Source organism: Aphelocoma coerulescens, chromosome 29, assembly GCF_041296385.1.
Source record: "Aphelocoma coerulescens isolate FSJ_1873_10779 chromosome 29, UR_Acoe_1.0, whole genome shotgun sequence".
Taxonomy (NCBI): Eukaryota; Metazoa; Chordata; class Aves; order Passeriformes; family Corvidae; genus Aphelocoma; species Aphelocoma coerulescens.
Window position 1 is genome coordinate 1,147,606 of NC_091042.1, and position 20,355 is coordinate 1,167,960.

The following is a 20,355-nucleotide window of genomic DNA, read 5'->3' on the forward strand; positions in this document are numbered from 1 at the left end:
TGGTCCAGAGACTGGAGGGAGAAATCAGGATCACCAAGGGCCAGGTGAGCACAGCCATGTGTGGGAATTGCTGCTCCTGAGAATTCCACAGCCACCGCTCCTGGTGCTGGAGCAACTTGCAAAGGCTCTTCAGGAGCTGCTGCTGCACCCAGGGCTGAGACGGCCCCACTCCTGCCATCCCTGACGGCCAGGACCGGCCGTGTCCCATTCCATGCAGAGTGCCGAGCTTGGGGCCACCGCAGCCAACACGGAGCAGTTTGGGGAAAGCACCGTCATGGATGCAAAGGACAAACTCTCCGAGCTGGAAGTGGCTCTGGAAAAGGCCAAGGCTGACCTGGCTCTGCAGCTCCATGAGCTCTGGGAGCTGAGGAACCTCAAGCTGCCCCTGGCCATGGAGATTGTCACCTTCAGGGAGCTGCTGGAGGGTGCAGAGAGCAGACGGGGGACAGGACTCCAGGACTCCTCAGCTGCTTCCGTTCCATGGGCTGGGAGGGAAAACTGCACAGAGCGGTCCCAGAGCTGTGAATCCACCAGGCAGTCCTGCACAGGTCAGCTCATCCCATGCAGCCCAACAGAGCTGCAAACGCACCCCAGGAGCCAATCCCACTGTCCCGACAGTGCGACACAGGATCAGGCTCCCACTGGAGGCCAAAGGGGTTGGAATTTGCAGACAGACAAATAACGGGACCCCGTTCCCACTGCTCCTTGGGGAAGGTGCATTCCCATCAACACCTGTAAGCTGGAGGATTCACCTACCAAAATCCGCCTCTTCTCCAAGGAATTTCCTAAGCTGGATTCCTTTTCTCTGCCCTTTGCAGCCACTTTCCACTCCCAGCGAGGTCTCACCTACGTCCCAAAGGTTTAGAATTTGGATTTGGAAGTGCCCCAGGATCAGCACCCAGAAATTCCCACTGGACCAGCAGGGCTGGGGTTGGAGCAGGGGAATCTGAGCAGCAGGAACAGCAGCAGCTCCCATGGGAAGGGTGGCCAGGACGAACTGTGGCTCATGGCAGTGCTGGGAACAAAGCCCCACATTTCCCATTGCATGGAGACACAAAAGGGTCTTTTCCATGCTCAAGAGTTTTGTTATTTCTTCTGGGGAATCCAGCAGAAAGAAAGGTGAAAATCCCTCGTCACTCCCATTAAAACCAGATCCTTCGGTGTAGTTCCCTGGTCCTTCCATTCCCACAAGTGCAGGGATTACAATGAGGTGGGAGGGAGGGGAGGCAGCTCCTTGTCCCAGGACCTGACCTGGTCCTGCTCAGCTCATTGGGGTGATCCCCCAGCAAAGGCACCCCAACCCGCATCCCATCCCATCCCACCCATCCCCATCCCATCCCATCCCATCCCATCCCATCCCATCCCATCCCATCCCATCCCATCCCATCCCATCCCATCCCACCCCATCCCATCCCATCCCACTCACCAGTTCCCAGGAGGAGGACAAGAGCACCAGATCCCACCATCTCCAGCAAGAGGCTGGGAGAGGTCCTCTCCTTGTGGTGCCGTCCTTTATAACCTCACCCAGCCAACCAGGCTTCCCAGGATGGGAGTTTCCCCCTCTCCCACCTCACTCCCCCCTGCTCAGGGGAGCTGAGCCCAGGCCCTGCTGCTTTCAGGCCATTTCATTCCTTTGAAGCATCAGATGAAAGTCTCAACCAGGATTTGATGATCTTAAACTTTAACAATTCCCTGAGGATTGTTATTTTGGAGCAGGGTTCCCAATATCCCATCCATCCCTGCCCTCAGGAAGCCATTCCTTGTGTCCTGTCCCTCCAGCCCTTGTCCCCAGTCCCTCTCCAGCTCTCCTGGAGCCCCTTTAGGCCCTGCAAGGGGCTCTGAGCTCTCCCCAGAGTGAGGTGAGCACCCCCAGCTCTCCCAGCCTGGCTCCAGAGGAGCCCTGGAGCAGCTGCGGGGCCTCCTCTGGATCTCTCCAGCAGCTCCAGGTCCTCCCTGTGCTGGGCCCCAGGGCTGGGGCAGCTCTGCAGGTGGGGTCTCACCTGAGCGGGGCAGAGGGACAGAACCCCCCCTCCCCTCTGCCCATGCTGGGGCTCAGCCCAGGCTCGGGGGTCTCTGGGCTGGGGCAGGTCCAGCTCTCACCCCCAGCACCCCCAGGTCCTTCTCCCAGGGCTGCTCCATCTGCTCATCCCCCTGGATCCATCCTGGGGGCTGCCCTGGCCCAGGAGCAGCCCCTGCCCTCGGCCCTGTTAAACCTCGGGAGATCCCCACAGGGCCCTGCTCCAGCTTGTCCCGGTCCCTCAGGGTGGCCCCGTCCTTCAGGGGTGTCCCTGACCCTCAGCTCGGTGTCACCTGTGCAGGTCCCTCAGGGTGGCCCTGTCCTTCAGGGGTGTCACCTGCAGCCCCCCAGACCAACTGCCCTTCCCAGGTCCTGGCACCCAAAAATTCAAGGAGCAGCACTGGAGCCTTTGGGAATCCCTGGTAACGCGCAGAGACCACAGTTCCCCCACAAGTACCCAAAACCACACAGTTCCTGCCCAAGCGTCCCAAAGCCACCCAAAGGATGACAAACGGTGGCACCTTCTCCCCAAACTGGCTCAGAACAGATCAGGTGGGGGGTGCTGGGTGAGAGGCAGTGGCAGAATCCGTCAAGGATTCACCCCCATCCCAGAGGAATCAGCATTCCCAAGTGACCCCAAAGCCTCTGGCTCCAGCTCCACAGAGCTGCGGCTCCAGCCAGGGTTTGTCCCCCCTGGGCTGGGAGAGGCACAACCTGCCCTGGGATGGGCCCAGCTCCCCCGGAGCCCCACAGGGAATTGTGTCCTTGTTCCAGATGACCCAGATCCCCTCTCCCAGCTCCAAGGAGGCTCAAACATTCCCACGAGGGAGCCGGGGCTGGGAGAGGGACACGGGATCGTGGCAAAGCTGGAAACAAAGCTCCCCACATTTCCCTGGGACACAAAAGGGTCTTCTCCAAGCTCAGGATTTTTGTAGGGTTTTTCCAGGGAATCCAGGAGCAAGAATGGCTAAAATCCCTCTCCTCTCTCCCATTAAAACCAGATTCCATTTCAGTCCTGAGCTCAAACCACGACTGAGCAAACTCCCCCTGTCCCTCTGCCCAGACTCCAGGCAGGCAAAATCCAGCCCGGAATGAGCTCTGCAGCAGCAAACCCCAAACCCCAAACCCCAAACCCCAAACCCCAAACCGTGCCCAGGGCCTGCTCCAGGTGACAGAGCCGGGGCGGGCTCCAGACACGGCAGGAAGTGATCCCTGGAGATTTTCCAGAGCTCCTGAGCATCCAGGGCAGCACGAAGAACTTGGCTGAGACTGGACATGCAGCTAAAAGGGAAACTTTAATAAAGGACTCATGAGACACAAAAAGCATAAAAATCCAACCCAAACCACACTGCCAGGACAGGGCTGAACATCAGCACAACAACTGGGAGCAGGTCCTTGGAGTTATTTCCCTAAAAACTCTTCCTACTGCAGTAACAACAATTTCCCTGGCATGTTGAAGACCCATTTTGGCAGGAACACGGAGTTTTTGGAATGGGGCATCAACTGAACCCTCACTGCAGGAGACTCCAGATATCACTAAATACCCTTAAATGGGGTGGTAAACAGAGACACCAAAAATAGGGAATTGATTCCCATTTCAGTGGGACACGTGGAATTTGAAGCAGTTTCAGATCCCTCAAGCTTTGGGCTTCATTTAAGGAGAGGGAAAGGGTGGGGGAGGTTCTTGAGGAGTTATTTTGCTACAAAGAGCCGGGAATCAATCTGTCAGTGCTGCCTTTGGTCAGAAACAGCTCCAGTCAGAGGAGAATGCTGAACCCCCACCCTGAGCCCATCCCCACAGAAAATAAGGGGAGACCCAAACCTGTTTTCTTCCTGGTATATTTAAAAAAACCCAGCCCAGGGTGAGCCCTCAGTGGGGGCTGAGGAGCCTGAGGGATTGGAGTCTTCCAAATCCTGTCAGGAGGGAGAGAATCTTCTGGTCTTTTGTAGAAACGTGGGATTTGCCTTTCCAAGGGTGAAATCCAGCCCGGAGCAGGGGGTACCAAGCACAAGGGTAACAGCAGGGATACCCCACCTCCCTCCTGGGATAAATTTCACCCCTTCAGGCTTGATCCTGCTCCCAGAGGAATGGCTCAACTCCAGGAGTGCAGGATCAAGCCCAGGCAGGGCAGGGGCAGGGCCTCAGCACTGCAGGAGTTTTGCAGCCAATTCATCCTACAAAAGGCACCAAGACTTTTTTTTCCATTGTTTCCCTCTCTCGGGTGCTGGGAGTGCCGAGCTCCATCCTTGGAGTTACTTCCTGACGCTTCTCCGGCTGGACGAGGTGGTGGTGATGGTGTAGGACTTGGAGGAGCCTCCAGAGGAGAATCCGAGTGCTCCGCTGCCCATTCCCGATCCCAGGCTGAGGCCGCCTCCGATCCCTCCTCCCAGGAGTGCGCTGGAGCTGGAATATCCGCCCCCGCCACTGGAGCTGACCATGGCTGGGATGGGAGAGGAGCAAAGGGAACGTGAGCACCTGGAACCTGCACCCAGCTGGGCACCCTCAGGAAAGGCTCCCGTGGGATCATGGAATGGTTTGGGTGGGAAGGGACCCTAAAGCCCACCAGAGCCACCCCTGTCATGGGCTGGGACACCTCCCACCATCCCAGGCTGCTCCAAGTCCCATCCAACCTGCCCTTGGGCACTTCCAGGGATGAGCCATCCTCTTGGATGTCTTGGAAATCCATTCCAGGGCTTCCCCACCCTCACAGGGAAGAATTTCTTCCCACTATCCCATCTAAACCTCCCCTTTTTCAGTTTAAAGTCCTTCCTTCTTGTCTTCCCACTCCATCACCCCACCTGGCTCAGGATCCCCTGAGCTTGGAGAACATATGGAGAACCCCTAGAAAATCCATGGAGAATCCCATTTCACAAACACCCTCAGCTCATCTCCTGGTGCCCCAAAGCTGTGGGAACGTGGTTCCCCACTTCCCAGCAGGAATTAAGTGGCTGGAAATTGGAGCCGCTGGTTTGGAGCATCCCTGAGAGAGCAGATCCTGCCCAGGTGAGGATCCAACACCTCCCAAGCTGCACAAACACCCTGTGCCATCACCAGTTCCCAAGGCAGGGAATGCATTTCCCAGCAGTGCTTTTCTATCCGTATCCAAATGGGGGAAAGGAAGATCAGCGCTGCCCCAAGTGCAATTCTGCCCAGATGAGTCGGGGCTGGGCTTGGGATGGAGCCCCAGCACCACCCCCAGCTTCAGGGTGCTCCCACTAAGGAGGGGCTGAACTGGGTGAACTGGGGCACTCTGAGCCCCCTTTTCCATGGGTTTAGAACGAGGTGGAACCACTACAAACAACAAAATCCACTCACAGATGTTGACGTTGCCAACTCCATCCCCAGCCAACCTGTTGGAAAAAACGAAGGGAAGAGGAGGGATCAGACCCAGCTTTCCTTGGGCCTCGGGGTTCAGGAGGAGGACAAAGGCTGGGATTTACTACTCCAGCTGTACCTAATCCCAGGAAGACCCCTGGGCCCCCCAGGTTTTGTCCAGCCCTGCATTGACCAGCTCTGTTATCCCCATGGCAGAGGGGGACAGAGCACAGAAGTTCTGTCCTAACTCCGCAGGGATTTCCACTTGGAAATGTTCTGCCACAGCACAAAACATGATGGAAACCAACTTTATCCTTCTTTGCTTATTCTCCCTGGGGTTTTTTCCTCAGAATTTGCCAGTTTGGCTCTTCAGCCAAAGCATTTCCAGGACCAGAACTCAGTTTTTCAAAGGTTTCCTCGCCTGCATTTCCTTGTGGAAATGGGAATTGGGCTCTCACAGAGTCCCCAGGCAAAGGCAGCAAAGGGCTGGATCCTTCCTGGGGGGAACACAGGGAATCTTTGCTCACCACCACTCCACCTGTCCTCACCTGCTCTCCTCGCCCTCCAGCAGCTTCCTGTAGGTCGCGATCTCGATGTCCAGGGCCAGCTTGACGTTCATGAGCTCCTGGTATTCCCGGAGCTGCCGGGCCATGTCAGCCTTGGCTTTCTGCAGGGCGGCCTCCAGTTCCTCCAGCTTGGCCCTGGCATCCTTGAGGGCCAACTCCCCGCGCTCCTCGGCCTCGGCCACGGCCGCCTCCAGCTTCGCTCGCTGCGGGGATGGAGCGGCCACATCAGGGGGCTCCTGATCCCTGGAGGAGGATCCTGTGCCCCAAACCTCTGGCTCTGCTGCCAGCCCCCCTTCGTGGATCTGGAGCACAACTGGATCCCTGGGACTTCATCCCTGCCTGGTTTTTTGGGCACTGGATGGAGATGGAAACTCATCTCCTTCCCAGGTCTCCCAGAAGGAAGACCAGGTTTCTGTCCACTGGCTACACTTTCTTCAGGTGATCCTCAGCTTCCCAGTCCCCCACATCCCACAGGTCCCTTGGGGTTCTCAGGTTTTCTCTCCCAATTTCCCCGGAGCTTGTTCAGAGCCGGGCAGTCTCCGGCCAACTGAGGTGTGGGCGGGTGTGGACTGGAGCACACCTGGAGCTACCAAACACCCAGACCCAGCCCAAGACCAGCCCTGTGGGGCCCCAGGGAGCCCCCATCTGTGCCCCCACAGCTCCCAAGCCACCGTGCTTGGCAGGAAGGGCTCCAAAGAGGCTTTGTGCTCCCATCCATTGTCCACGGGAGCCGCTGCCGGGCAGCTCGTGGCTGGTGCCAGAGCCTCCCTGCCCTGAAACCAAATATTCCGGGATGAATCACTGGGTTTATCTGGAGCGCTGGGAGCTCCAGGCCAGGCCTGAGCCACGGCCCTGATAAAGCGATAAAACCCCAGTGAAAGCAAACAGAGCTCCCCAAATCCCTGTGTGTGCCCAAAGATGGTGTTCTCTGCTGGGCAAAGGGAGTGGACAGTGATCCCAGGAACGGCAGGGCACGAGGATTGTGTGGGGCCCCCCCTGTGTTCCAGGGGCGATTTCCACTCATCCTCCCCCAAATCCACCTTCCTGGCAGGGTCACCCTGCTCCCAGCGCTCCTCCTCCCCAGCAGAACTGAAATCCTTCAGGACGAGCAGTGCAGCCACCCTGGAGTGGTTCTTACAGACCATGGAATTGCAAAGGTTGGGAAAGATCTCTGAAATCACTGCATTCAAGGTGTTGTGTGACACCCAGAGCCCTGACACATCCCTAACATCACAGAAGGTCTGGAGTTGGAAGGGACGCACAAGGACCATCATGGCTCGGCACATGACAGCCCTAAAAATCCCACTAACCCCGAAATTCAACACCTGGCAGCGCTGGCCCAACGCTCCTGGAGCTCTGGCAGCCTCGGGGCCGTGTCCATTCCCTGGGGAGCCTGGGCAGTGCCCAGCAGCCTCTGGGGAAGAACCTTTCCTGACATCCAACCTAACCCTCCCCTGGCACAGCTCCAGCCGCTCCCTCAGATGCTGTCCCTGGTCCCCAGAGGGATCCCAGTTCCGGGGCTGGAGAAGGGCAGGAGAGGGGCCGCTCCTCACCTGGGCCTTGGCATTCTCGATCTCCCCCTGGAGCCTCTGGATGGCCCTGTTGATCTCCGTGATCTCGTTCTTGGTGTTCCTCAGGTCGTCCCCGTGTTTCCCGGCTGTCACCTGCAGCGCCTCATACTGGGACAGAGCAGTGGGACACAGCGTGATGGGGTCAGGATGGCAGTGAATGAGCGGGATAGAGCCCCCCCCCCCCCCCCATGGCACAGGGGCCACAGGTGCTGACAGAGCTGGAGATCAGGGAATCATGGAATGGTTTGCCTTGGAAGGGACCTTAAAGCCCATCCAGTGCCACCCCTGCCAGGGCACAGGCACCTTCCACTGCCCCAGGCTGCTCCAAGCCCCATCCAGCCTGGCCTTGGGCACTGCCAGGGATCCAGGGGCAGCCACAGCTGCTCTGGGAAATCCATTCCAGGGCCTCCCCACCCTCACAGGGAGGAATTCCTTCCCAATCTCCCATCCATCCCTGCCCTCTGGCAGTGGGACCCCATTCCCTGTGTCCCATCACTTCAGGCCCTCTCCAGCTCTCCTGGAGCCCCTTTAGGCGCTGCAAGGGGCTCCAAGGTCTCCCTGGATCCTTCTCCCCTCCCAAAGCTCACCTTGCTCTGGTACCAGGACTCGGCCTCGGCGCGGCTCCGGTTGGCGATGTCCTCGTACTGCGCCTTCACCTCGGCGATGATGCTGTCCAGGTCCAGGTTCCGGCTGTTGTCCATGGACAGCACCACCGAGGTGTCGGAGATCTGGGCCTGCAGCTCGTTAAGTTCCTGCAGGAAAACCAAGCCCATTAATCAGCGAGGTTTCAGGGCCCCTCTTTTGGAAGCCAATTAAAAAGGGAAACCAAGGAGAGAAGGGAAAGGGAGGCAGATAAGAAGAATTTTATCAATATAATCATTAATTAGGAGAGAACCAACCTTGCAAAGCCCAGAGCAACAACCAACAGCAGAGCTGGAGCTGCTTATCCCTGCTTTGGCTGCTTATCCCACTGGTACCCCATTCCTTAGACAACAGCCCAGCTGGCTGCAGAACCTGGAGGGGCCAAATTCCAGCACCTCTCCCAAGGGCGTGTCCAGCTCAGGCAATCCCTGATCTTGCCAACAACGGGGTGGAGGAAGGAGCCTGGAACAGCCGCTTTCCTTCATTCCTCTCACACAGCACCACCTCCCCCAGCACCAAATCCCCGCTAACCACTCGTTTTCCTTGCTTTCATACAAACAGCATCCCAAATAGAACGTCTGTCCCGTTATGTCTGCAATCCATCCACCCCACATCCCAGACAGGGAGAAGTCCGTGTGACAATCCATGGGAATTCAGAGGAATCGCTTCACTTGCAGGTTTAGTTTTGCTCATGGAAGGAAAGACTCCATGAATCCATCGCGTGTCCCACGTTCATTCCCTGTTCTCCCCCTCTGAAGGAGCAGAAGGGTCCTCACCGCCTCATGGAAAGCCCTCAGGAAGTTGATCTCATCTGTCAGCGCATCCACCTTGGCCTCCAGCTCCACCTTGTTCATGTAGGCAGCATCCACATCCTGGAAAAACGAGGGATAACCCACTGAGACTGGGGAGCTTGGATGTCTGAGCCCACCCAGCCTCTGGTGGCTTCCACAGGAGAGTCCCCAAACCAGCTCCGGTGTCCCAGTGACACCCCAGGGCCAACAATTCATCTCCCAGGGCACTGAACGCTGCTGGAGTGAAGATCCTGAGAGTCCTGGGGATCCCCTGGATCCCTGCTCGTAAGTTCAGTGTCAGGTTGGATATGGAGACCTCAGGAAAGATCCCAAAGAAAGATCCCAAAGAAAGATCTGGCATCATCTCCAACACCTCTGGCATCCAACACCGCTTCCCTGCGTGTGTGGAGACCTCAGGGCCTCCCCTGAGCTGCCTTTGGCAGGTGTGGGATGGAATTCTGCCCCTCAGAGCTTCAGCAGAGCTGGAGGAAACTGCGAGTAGGGCAAAGAGTAAACTGCGAGCTGGGGAAATGGGGAGGAAGGGCTGATGATCAATCCCAGGGAAAAGCTGTGGCTGCCTCGTGCCTGGGAGTGTCCAAAGCTGGACGGGGCTTGGAGCCCTCTGGGCCCACGGAAGGTGTCCCTGCCCATGGCAGGGGTGGGCATGGGATGGACTTTAAGGTCCCTTCCCACCCAAGCCCTCTGAGGATTCCCTGACCCACGGTACCTTCTTGAGCACCACGAACTCATTCTCGGCCGCCGTGCGCTTGTTGATCTCATCTTCGTACCTGCCAAAAAAGAGGGATTTTTGTGAAGTTAGAACCTGGATAAAAGGAAAAACATCCCAGTGAAATGTTAGCCCAGTTCTCTTCCCCATCCCTCCATTTCTTGGGAGCCAGCCCAGCAATTCCCCAAGGCCGGTGTGCCGGAGGTGCCCCAGGTCCGCTCTGGATGAGCTGCTCCCCACCACCACCACCACCTGGAGAGCATCCCCTCCCTGCCTTCCATGATCCCAGAAATTCCTGTGCTTCAGAAGATTCCTGCTCCTCCTTCGGGGAGGGCCCAGGCTGTGCCCCCACCAACCCTTCAGGGAGCCAGCACAAAGCAGGAGAGACACAAACAGATCCCACAAACTCCTCTGGGCTGATCCCAGCGCCTGCTGGAGCTGCTTCCACTCTGCACTTCCCTATTCCAGACTGCTGGGAACACTTTGAACACACGGGGAAGAGCCGAAGGTGATCAACTACCCTCATTCTTCTCCAAAGCCTCACCAAATTCCAGTCTTGCTGAGTCCCCTCCTTTAGGAGCTCAGCCTCAGATGAGGGGCTCGCCTGAAATCTCCAGGGCTTCACCTAAAGGTCTCCAGTAGACAAAAATCCCTCTCCATGGACTTTACAGGACCACCACTGATTTGCAAAACTGGATCTTGGAGCCCACCTGGACCTGTCTGTGCACTCCCAACTGGCCCAAACCTCCAGCCCCACCCTGCTCTGGGGACCTGGAACCCAAGAACAGAGCAGGAGGCACCTGGGCTGTTTGGGAATTGTTGCCAGGTTAAGGCTCTTTATTTACATGGGCCCTGCATGGCCAGAGCTGGAATTTGCCTTCCAAAGCAGGGGCTGCTTCACCTTCCCGGCCTCCTTGCCCCTCCCTCCTGCTCTGACCTGGAATCGTGCCCGTCCACACCGGGATCAATGGACGTTGCCCCTTTGGAGTTCAGTGAGGTGCCAGTGCTATTGCAGAGGAATAAATCCCGGGAAATGACACAGAGGCGTCACCTCCGCACACAGGGATCAGCAGAGAGAGGTAAAAACACTGAATTCTTCTGGAATGAATCATCAAATTCCTCATTTCCTGGGGTCAAGCTGGTCAATGAACTGGTAAACCATGGAATCATGGAATGATTTGGGTTTGTAGGGACCATCCTATCCCACCCCTGCCATGGCAGGGACACCTTCTGCTATCCCTGCTCCAAGCCCTGGCCTTGGGCACTGCCAGGGATCCAGGGGCAGCCACAGCTGCTCTGGGAAATCCATTCCAGGGCCTCCCCACCCTCACAGGGAGGGATTTCCTTCCTAAATCATCCAATATTGTCCTGAGACCCCTCTGGAAGCCCAGGACACTCTCACCCCTCGGCACTGAGCCCCATGGGCAGCACGATCCCGGCTGGTTCCACACCCTCTCCCACTGCAATTCCTGAGTGAGGGGCTGGGTCTCATCCCTGGAGCCTTTCCTCCCCTAAATATCCCCTGGGAATTCCTGTGGAAACCAGACTTAGGTAAAAGAGGCCACAAGCACCCCCAGAGCACATCACGGTTTAGGTTTTCCATTTATAAATGAGATTTTCTCCACATAAATGGGGAGAAGCAGCTTCTGCATTCCAGTTATTGCATCCTACTTCTGCTCCTAATTCCTGCTTCCCTTCTCTCAGCACACAGAGGGTTTGGCTTCCCATGGATCTGTAGGCTGAAGGAATAAATCCATGAGTCCATGGACTGAATCTGTAGGAAATGTAACCAAGCTTTGGGGTTTCATCCCTCTGGGTGCAAACCAGCTCCTTGCAGAGATCCCAAGGCTGACTGCGGATGAAATAACGGAGACGCAACAACCGGCCAGGGCTGGGGGAGCATCATTCCCGAGCAGCTCCTTAGGAATCTCTGGGTGTTGCCTCTCCCTAAACACACCCCGGGATTATCAGCTCTGTTTGTTTGCAGTTCCTGCCTGATCCAGTTTGCCAGCTCCGTCCTATTCTTCCCTTCCCTTCTCAGAGGCATTTCCCGGCTGGGCTGGGACAAAGGCCACCTTTCTTCTGGGGCTCCTCCCAGGTGACACTGAAAAGTCACTGAAGAATTGCAGGGCAATGCCCAGGGAACGAGCCGGGAGCTCCTGCAGAGCTCTCGGGGCTCCGGCCACCCCAAAGAGCCACGTGTGACCCTGAGGAGGCCCCAAAACACCACTTCCAGCCCTGAGGAGGCCCCAAAGCAAAGCCAAGGGGACGGGGGCACTGGCCCAGGCAGGAACAAGGTGCCAGAAACAACGAGCAAGAAGAATCCAGGCAGCTTCCCTGGACTAAAACCCTCATTCCTGGCCAGGAAACATCTCCCTGCCTGCCAGGGGAGCCGGGGACATCCGTGCCCAGCCCTGCTGGCAGCTTCACCACCCTGCCAGGAGGACACTGATACTTTACTTGGTCTTGAAGTCCTCCACAAGGTCCTGCATGTTCTTGAGCTCTCCCTCGAGGCGCCCCTTGTCCGCCAGGAGCCCGTCCAGCTGCCGCCGCAGGTTGCTGATGTAGGCCTCGAACATGGGAGCGATGTTGCTTCGCGTCGTCTTCTGCTCCTGGAGGAGGCTCCACTTGGTCTCCAGCATCTTGTTCTGCTGCTCCAGGAACCGCACCTGGGAGGGAGCGCAGGGATCATTTGGGATGGTGGGAGAGAGGGGAGCTTACGCTACAGGGGATGGAAGGACTGGGCTGCAGGTGGTAACCCTGTCCCAGGAATTTGGGTGCGTGTGGGAAGCACCAGAGGAGGGTCATGGAGACCATGGTGAAGAGGCTGCCTGCTCTGGGACCTGGTTTGTGACCCTGAGGCTTTGGAAGAATTAAAGAAAAGCAGATTCTGCTGGGCTGACACTTGACAGAAACCGGCTCCAGACCTCAAAGCCTCCAATTGCTCCAACTCCAGGGCTGGATTCCTCACATTTTGGGGATGCCAGAGCGGGATTTACACAGGGTCAATTAGTGCAAGAGAGCCAAGTTGTGCAGGGCAGCATAAACACCCAGGGCAGGCCCTGGTTCCAGCTGCTCTCCTGGGACAGCTCCCTCCAGGAACCTCTTCCTCCCCAGGTTGGGTGCTGGGGTGGGGGTGCAGAGCCTGCACCCCCATTTGGGCAATCCCAGGTGAATCAGGGCTGCAAAGGCAGCCCGAGCAGGGCAAATAGCTGTTCTGTTGGCGATGCCAGCAGGCCTTTAATACATCGAATAATAAGAATTATTTGGTTGCAGTGGGCAAATCCCACCCCGTTCTCCAGGACTGATCCTGAGCCCGTTCGTGATTCAACCAATTCTGGGTCCCAGCTGCCGTTCAGCACCCCCAGAGCTCTGAGCCAGCCCAAGTCCTCACCTTGTCAATGAAGGAGGCGAATTTGTTGTTCAGGGTCTTGATCTGCTCCTTCTCCTCCTTGCGGACCCTCTGGATGGTGGGGTCGATCTCCAGGTTCAGGGGCGTCAGGAGGCTCTGGTTGATGGTGACCTCCTGGATGCCGCCGGGGCTGAGGCTGCCCCCGAATCCCGCTCCCCCGTAGCCGTAGCCCGAGCGGACGCTGAAGGAGCTGCCCCCTCCCAGGGAGACCCTCTTGCCGGCAGAGCCCAGGCTGTAGAGGCTGGCGCTGCCGAAGCCGCCGGCGCGGCCGAGGCCGGAGCTGCGGGAGGTGGACACGGAGCTGACCCGCACCTGGCTCAGGGCTGGCCCGGCGGCCGAGCGGGAGCTGAAGGTCACGGAGCGGGACATGGTGCTGCAAGGGCCGGTCGGGATCCCTCAACTCTTCCAAAGCTCAGGGAGGCTGCGCTGGAGCCCAGGGGAGTGAGAGCGCTCCCGCTGCCTCCCCTTTTATCCGTTAGAAAAGCTGGGCTTGGCCCAAGGGCAAAGCAGGGATCATTTTACTGCTCGGAGCTGGGTGTGCCTGGCTGCATTCCCACCCTCCGGCAGGAGAGGGGAAGGGCCGCGGGAAGGGACGGGACACACCTGGCGCCGTGTCCCCGCTCTGTGCCACCCGTGGGGCGAACGCCGAGCTCTGGCCCCCGTTCCCTACGGATTCCCCGTGCCCAGACGGGGCTGTTGCAACGAGCCGGGGGGGACACAGGGAACACACAGGGATTTGGAAGTGCTGCAGGCGGGTTCTCCCCTGGGCACGGCCCAGAGCTGATAAAGGGGCCCCGGCGCCAGGTCCTGCCTGTTTAATATAAACCAGGGCACTGCCCGGGCCCTGCCAGCGGCACCCAGAGCCCGCCCGCCCGCCCGGGGGGATCTGTTCGCCCTTCCCTCTCCTGCTAAACCCTCAAATAAACCCTTAAAACCGAGGGGGGTAAGGAGGGTTGCATCCCACCCAACATTTAGTCCACACTCAAACGGAGACAGGAATAAAATCCTGGTTTAACGTTCTGGGTCCCTGCTTGAATTCTGGGGTTCTGTGAAGAAAAAGCAGAGAAAAAAATGGGTTTCAGGGCTTTCGCCATTTCCAAATAGTCCCAGCAAGCCTCAGCTCTTGGCTATCAGGTCGTAAATTCCCCAGGAGATTTCAAAGTCTGGCCTGAAAGTGTCACCCTTCAGCTTTTCTGTCCCCAGGACAGGGAGATAAGGCTGGCTGCAAACTCAGCCTGCTCAGAATCCACCCCTCCTGCTCTGGGGGAGAGGAGAAGCCCGGCTGCTACAGGAAATTCTCTTTTTAAAGAGGGAAAAGGGGGAATTCGAGCCAGGAGGAGAGAGATGGGGCAAGATTCCTGAAGGATTCCTGCCAGTCCTGCACCTGGCTCGGCTCCCATCCCAGGCTGGACTCGATATCTCAGATGTTTTTTCCAGCCTAATCGATCCTGGGATTATAAAAATAATCCACTGAGTGTAAAAGAAGTGGAGTGTTCCAGACATGCCCTGCACCTCCCCTGGGGCTGGGGGGCAGGACAGGGGTCACTCTGTCCATCCACAGCCGGGAACGCGGCAGTGTCCAGCCTCCCACGGACAGGCTGCTCCTGGAACGGCACCGGGATGTCCCGAGAAAACGGGGATGGAAGCTGAGTGTGGGACCGAGGGTCAGGCAACAACTCCCACCCGGCTCCGGGTGTTACCAGGCTGGGTTCCAGCCGGGATCAGCACACAGGGACTTTTACACACCACGAGAGGCACAGGAGGAGCAGTCCGGGCAGGTGAATCAATCCAGGCAGGTGAATCCAGGCAGGTGAATCCCAACCTGAATCCCAAAGCTGCTCCCAGCAGCCTCCAGGAATCCCAGCTCGGCACTGGGGAGCTGGACTGCACCCTGCATTTGGGTGAGGGTGAGCCCATCTTCCTCCAAAGCCCAACCTGCCTTCCGTGCACCACGAGCAATCCAGGTGCGATCAGAGCGCCTCATCCCCTGCCCGCTGCTCCCCGTTTTGCTCCCTTCCCCCCGCCAGGTGGATTTTCCCCGGCTGAGCCCCGGCTGAAGCCAGGTGGGGCAGGGCCGGACTTGGCCAGCAGAGGTGTCCCAGGGTTTGTTGTGTTGTTGTTCCATGGCAACCCGGGATTGTTCCACAACCGCTCTGACCGGTAAATTCCTCCCAGCCCTCGTGGGTGACCCCAGGGGTTGGGGTTTAGTGGCACCGAGCTCACTTTTGACTTTTTGGGGAGTGAATTCCCTGCCTGCCACGCTGGGAGCCACATCCCCGCCTGGCCCTGCACACCCAGGACTGGCTCCGACGCTCCCAGAGCAGCGAAACTCCCACAAACGACCAATCCCTCCATGAATCCTTGGGAAAACAAACCAGGCTCACAATTTCCAGCTGGAAAGTGCCAAAAAAAAATATTTAACAAAATCAAATATTGTCATGGAAGAGGAAAATCTTTGCAGGTGAGTGAAATTATGTGTTGGGAACGGGTTCTGGTGGGGTTTCCACACCTCCTGGGTTATCCCAGGGGATCCCTCCTGGTGCCTGCCTGGACTGCCGTGTTTGCATTGAAAGCGTTTGGGAGCAGGAGCATCCATAGGTTCTGTTTGCACAGGCCCTGCTGGTGATTCTGATTCCTGATCCAAAGGGTTCTGGCCCTGGATCCCACATCCACTGTCCCCACACCTCGCAGTGTCTGGGCGGGCTCATGGCTGGGGAATGGATGTGGGATATGGGGATCAGCCTCCAGGCTCAGGGGAGGCTCTGGGAGGCTCTGGGAGATGGTGACCTCCGGATGGGGCCCTCGGGGCTGTCAGAATCCCAGAATCCCAGAATCCCAGAGGTTGGAGATGCCCTCCCAGATCCCGGAGTCCAACCTGGGACCGATCTCCAGCAGAGCCTTGAGTGCCACATCGTTATTCCTTGGATAGCTCCAGGCATGGGGACGCCCCCACTGGAGTGCCTGACCATCCTTTCCATGGAAAAGTTCCTCATGATGTCCAACGAAACTCTCCTGACGTCCAGCGGCACTGCCAAGCTCTGATTCCTGCTAAACCCACCCAAAAATCAATGGGAACACAAGAGCACCTTTCCCAAGATCCTGAAGATCTCCCAAGGCTGCGATCCCAGATCCCTCTCCCAGGATCAAAGCAGCCTCACTAATCAGAATCTCCAGCTCATCCTAATTCCTGTGAATAGAGACCGGTCCAGAGGGAATTTGTTCTCCTGGATCCCAAAGGCAGGCGCTGGACGTCACCAGGCAGGAGTTGGCCTTGGTGGTCCTTGGGATCCAGCTCAGGATACTCCACGACGAGAGGCACAATCTGATGCACGGATTATCGGGATGAGGTGGCCGTTTATCGGGGTTTTATTGACTCCAGGCCCATTTCCTGTGTCACCAGGCCATAAAGGCAATGGAATGACACAGCTCCAGCCCAGACCTCGGCAACAGGGAGTGCCCTTTCCAGCCTGGCAACAGCTGCTGATCTGCAGGGATCACCTGTTCCAAAGGTTGGTGCCTCCTTCCCGCCGGCGGTCGGGGCCCTGTGTCCCAGTGGGTGTCCTTTAACTGGGGCCTGATCCCGTGTTCTGCCCCGGCTGCTCCCCAAGCCCTGCAGTGACTCCTGGGAGCCCGGTGGGATTCCCCCAGATGGGAATTGTGGAATGGTTTGGGTTGGAAGGGTCTCAGAGATTATCCAGGGCAATTCCCTGGCACGGACAGGGACAGGGACAGGGACAGGGACAGGGACAGGGACAGGGACAGGGACACCTTCCACCATGCAGTCACCGCCCTCCCGGCCTTATCCCGCAGGAACGGAACAGCCAAAACCCTCACAGTCCACGAAGCGCCTTTTCCGAGGACCCACGTTCCCGGCCACGGCCTCTCCCTGCTCCAGTGCCTTTGGCAGAGGCCCTTGGATTGTTCAGGCTGCAACTTCATCCAGATTTACTCATGGAAACCACATTTTCCTCCCCTCTTTTCCAGCCCTGCACTGGCACAGGAATCAGGGCTCTGCCAGGTCCAGGCTCACCCAAACGGCTCCAAGGCTTCCAGGAACTCCTCATCCGGGAATTCCTTCTGCTGCAACACAGCAAAACCCAAAAATCAATTATCACAGGGACTATCAGGAACAGAATCATGGGATCATGGAATCGTGGAGTGGTTCAGGTGGGAAGGGTCATTAAAGCCCATCCAGTGCCACCACTGTCAGTGGCAGGGGTACCTCCCACTGTCCCAGGCTGCTCCAAGCCCCGTCCAGCCTGGCCTTGGGCACTGCCAGGGTTGGGGCAGCCACAGCTGCTCTGGGAAATCCATTCCAGGGCCTGGGAGAAATTTCGTCCTAAATCATTCAATATTCTCCCTAAGTCCCGAGGCCCCTCAGGGTGCCCAGGGCACTGTCTCAGCTTGGCTGGGGTGACAGATCCAGCTCCGTGATCCCAAGGCTTCCCACAAGCTCCGAATTCCCTCCAGGAGCTGCATTTCACCTCTCCTCTGGCTCTGCCCACCCTGCTGGGCCTGGGAAGTTCTTGGCTCAGCTCTTGGCCACTCCTGGAAGCCGCTGGCCCTGAAATCCATCCCTGGGGAAGAGCTCCTGGAGCTCAGAGCTGCCCACACTTGTCCGGTTTGCTGCAGCCCAAGAAGGCTATCAGCCAAAATCCCAAAGGTTTGGATACAGCACAAAACCAGTCACCAGCACCACCAAGAACTGGGGAGCAGCAACAGGACCCAGGGAACGGCCGGAGCTGCGCCAAGGAGGGTCAGGGTGGATACTGGGAAAAGGTTCATCACCCACCTCACCCAGAGGGTGCTGGGCACTGCCCAGGCTCCCCAGGGAATGGGCACAGCCCCGAGGCTGCCAGAGCTCCAGCAGCATTTGGACAGCGCTCTCAGGATCGGGATTTTGGGATTGGGGGGATTTTGGGGTATCCTGTGCAGAGTCAGGAGCTGGAATCGATGATCCTCATGGGTCCCTTTTATCTCAGGTTTTTCCATGATTCTGTGAACAACCTGGACCCCCCAAGGAGCTGCTCCTGCTGGAATCTCTCCCCCCAGCCCCTTCCAGGGCTCGGCGCAGAGATGGGGCTGCCCTTCCCCCGCGGATGGAGCCCCACTCTCCTCCTGCCCTATTTGCAGAGCAGCTTTTCCACCCCCACTGCTCTGCCCACCGCCAGGAGCTCCTGGACACACCAGGGAACCCAGCCCAGACTGGGATCCTTCCCAGGGATCCTTCCCGGGACATGGAATGTGGTCTGACACATGGAGAAGGTATCCCAGCATCCCAGCCGTGCACTTTCCCCCTCTCCAGCTCATTGGACAAGGGTTTAAAGCTGTTTTTTCCCCTTTCCCCCAAATTACAAGACCTTGTGGTTACAAGAAATCCTGAAGGAATACAGATAAATATAGTTATAATTATGGATAATCATCATTACCTGGATACTTTTGACATGAAAGTTGAGAGTCCCTCCCACAGCCAAAGCCTTAAGGAAAAACAAACAAACAAATTAAAACTTCGGTTCTCGGTGCTGGGGTGAAACTGCCAGCACTGGGAATGCTGGGCTCAGTTTTTCTGGGAAGGACACATCTCAGGAGAGGATGGAAAGCTCCTGTTCTCTCCTCACAAAGTCCCGGCTGACTTTGGAGTCTGTTGCTCTGCCCAGGCTCCAAGGGCTGATGGAAGCTCTGCAGATCCTGCCAGGGACAGAGCAGAGCCCAGACACCCTGAGCTACAAAAACACGGAATCCCAGGATTCCTGAGGTGGGAAAAGCCCTCCCAGCCCATCGAGGCCAAGCTGTGCCCGATGCCCACCTTGTCCCCAGCCCAGAGCACTGAGTGTCACCTCCAGTCCCTCCCTGAACACCTCCAAGGATGGGCACTCCAAACCTCCCTGGGCAGCTCTTGCCAAGGCCTGAGCACCCTTTCCGTGGGGAAATTCCTGCTGCTGTCCACCCTGAGCCTGCCCTGGCCCAGCCCGAGGCCGTTCCCTCTCCTCCTGTCCCTGTTCCCTGGGAGCAGAGCCCGACCCCCCCGGCTGCCCCCTCCTGTCAGGGAGTTGTGCAGAGCCACAAGGTCCCCCCTGAGCCTCCTTTTCCCCAGCCTGAGCCCTTTCCCAGCTCCCCCAGGAGTTCTCCAGACCCTTCCCAGCTGCTCCAGCCCTTCCCCAGCTCCATCCCCATCCCTGGACTCACTCCAGCCCCTCAGGGTCTTTCCTAAAGTGACACAATCTGGGCTGATCTGCCCCAAAACACAGAATCATTAGGAAATTCTCCTTTCTCCATCCATATTTCTCCAGGTAACCCTTCCCAAGGGGAGGCTGCTCCTGGACCACCCCTGATGGTCCCGTGTCCCCATCGCTCCCTGGCTGGACTTGTCCCTCCCGGGATCCCACATGGCCTGAGCAGCTCCTCCCATGTCCCTGCTCCCATCAGCTCCAAAGCCACGAGGCCCTTTCCGAGCAGATGGAAACCATGAGGTCACTCTGAGGGAACCCCAGTTATGGGAGCTGGAATAAACCCAGGACAGAACTCAGGACTACTGCAGACTCTGGGACCCGAGTCCCGCCCAGGCTGGAGGGAACGGTGCAAGGAATGGAGCAAGGAGGGAGATGATCCAGCAGAGTCAGCCCAAAAAAATGCTCTTATCAAAGCCCTCCTTCCTCTCCATGGGCAGAGTCAATGGCACGAAGCCACTTCCCACCAGTGGATCCCATTTCCAAATCCAGGAAGGATTAAGGCTCTCGCTCCCCCCAAAACACTCAGTTCCCATCGGCAGCCATCCCAATCCCTCTGTGCAGCCCTTGGCAATGGGAATTGTGGGCAAGGACTGGGGGTCTCAATGACTCCCACACAGGGGACACGAGGATGAAGCTGCTCCTCACCTTCCGCCTCCAGGATCTCTGGCAAAATCAAATGGATTTGTTGCCCGATAAATGCTCCTAAGGGAGAAAAATAACATGGAAAAGGAACTTGGAGACAAACTGTCCTGCAGGAAGGGCATGGGAGAGGCAGGAGGAGAACTGGCGTCATTTCCCTCATTCCCCACACACCAAGGGACGTCACCAACGTGTGGCTCTGAAAATTACTTGGAATCTTGCAAAAAGTCCATCATTTTCAGGGCAAACTGTCCTCCTGCTCCAGAGGGTGGACAGGACCAGGCAGAATTCCAGAAGTGGCACCCCCGTGTCCAGGAGGACGAGGGATGACCCCGGGGTTTGTTCACCTGGGACGTTTTCTACGTGCAACCTCAGGAATTTCAGAGATTTGACTGCTCACAATGGGAGGCTGAAGGACCTTCCCGAAACAGCTCCAGGCTGAGA

General features: G+C 57.6%; 1 protein-coding gene across 1 annotated transcript; it reads right to left on the reverse strand.

The window, feature by feature from the left end:
* Window positions 1-3,293: 3,293 nt before the first annotated feature.
* Window positions 3,294-13,743, reverse strand: LOC138099943 (keratin, type II cytoskeletal cochleal). The gene is made up of 9 exons (XM_068997562.1): window positions 13,025-13,743; window positions 12,091-12,299; window positions 9,631-9,691; window positions 8,889-8,984; window positions 8,058-8,222; window positions 7,453-7,578; window positions 5,882-6,102; window positions 5,334-5,368; window positions 3,294-4,458 (listed from the first exon to the last, which is right to left on the reverse strand). Exons 1-9 carry the CDS (start codon window positions 13,409-13,411, stop codon window positions 4,271-4,273), a joined length of 1,488 nt encoding a protein of 495 aa, XP_068853663.1. The 5' UTR covers window positions 13,412-13,743; the 3' UTR covers window positions 3,294-4,270.
* Between the last annotated feature and the right edge of the window lie 6,612 nt (window positions 13,744-20,355).

What these genes read in the sequence shown, in the direction of transcription:
- LOC138099943 (XM_068997562.1), bottom strand. Translation starts at nt 13,411, where the DNA reads ATGTCCCGCTCCGTGACCTTCAGCTCCCGCTCGGCCGCCGGGCCAGCC. An exon ending in GTGGAGGACTTCAAGACCAA is followed by an intron (nt 9,692 to 12,090) that starts GTAAAGTATCAG and finishes CTTTTTTGGCAG; the next exon opens with GTACGAAGATGAGATCAACA. An exon ending in AGTTCGTGGTGCTCAAGAAG is followed by an intron (nt 8,985 to 9,630) that starts GTACCGTGGGTC and finishes TCGTTTTTCCAG; the next exon opens with GATGTGGATGCTGCCTACAT.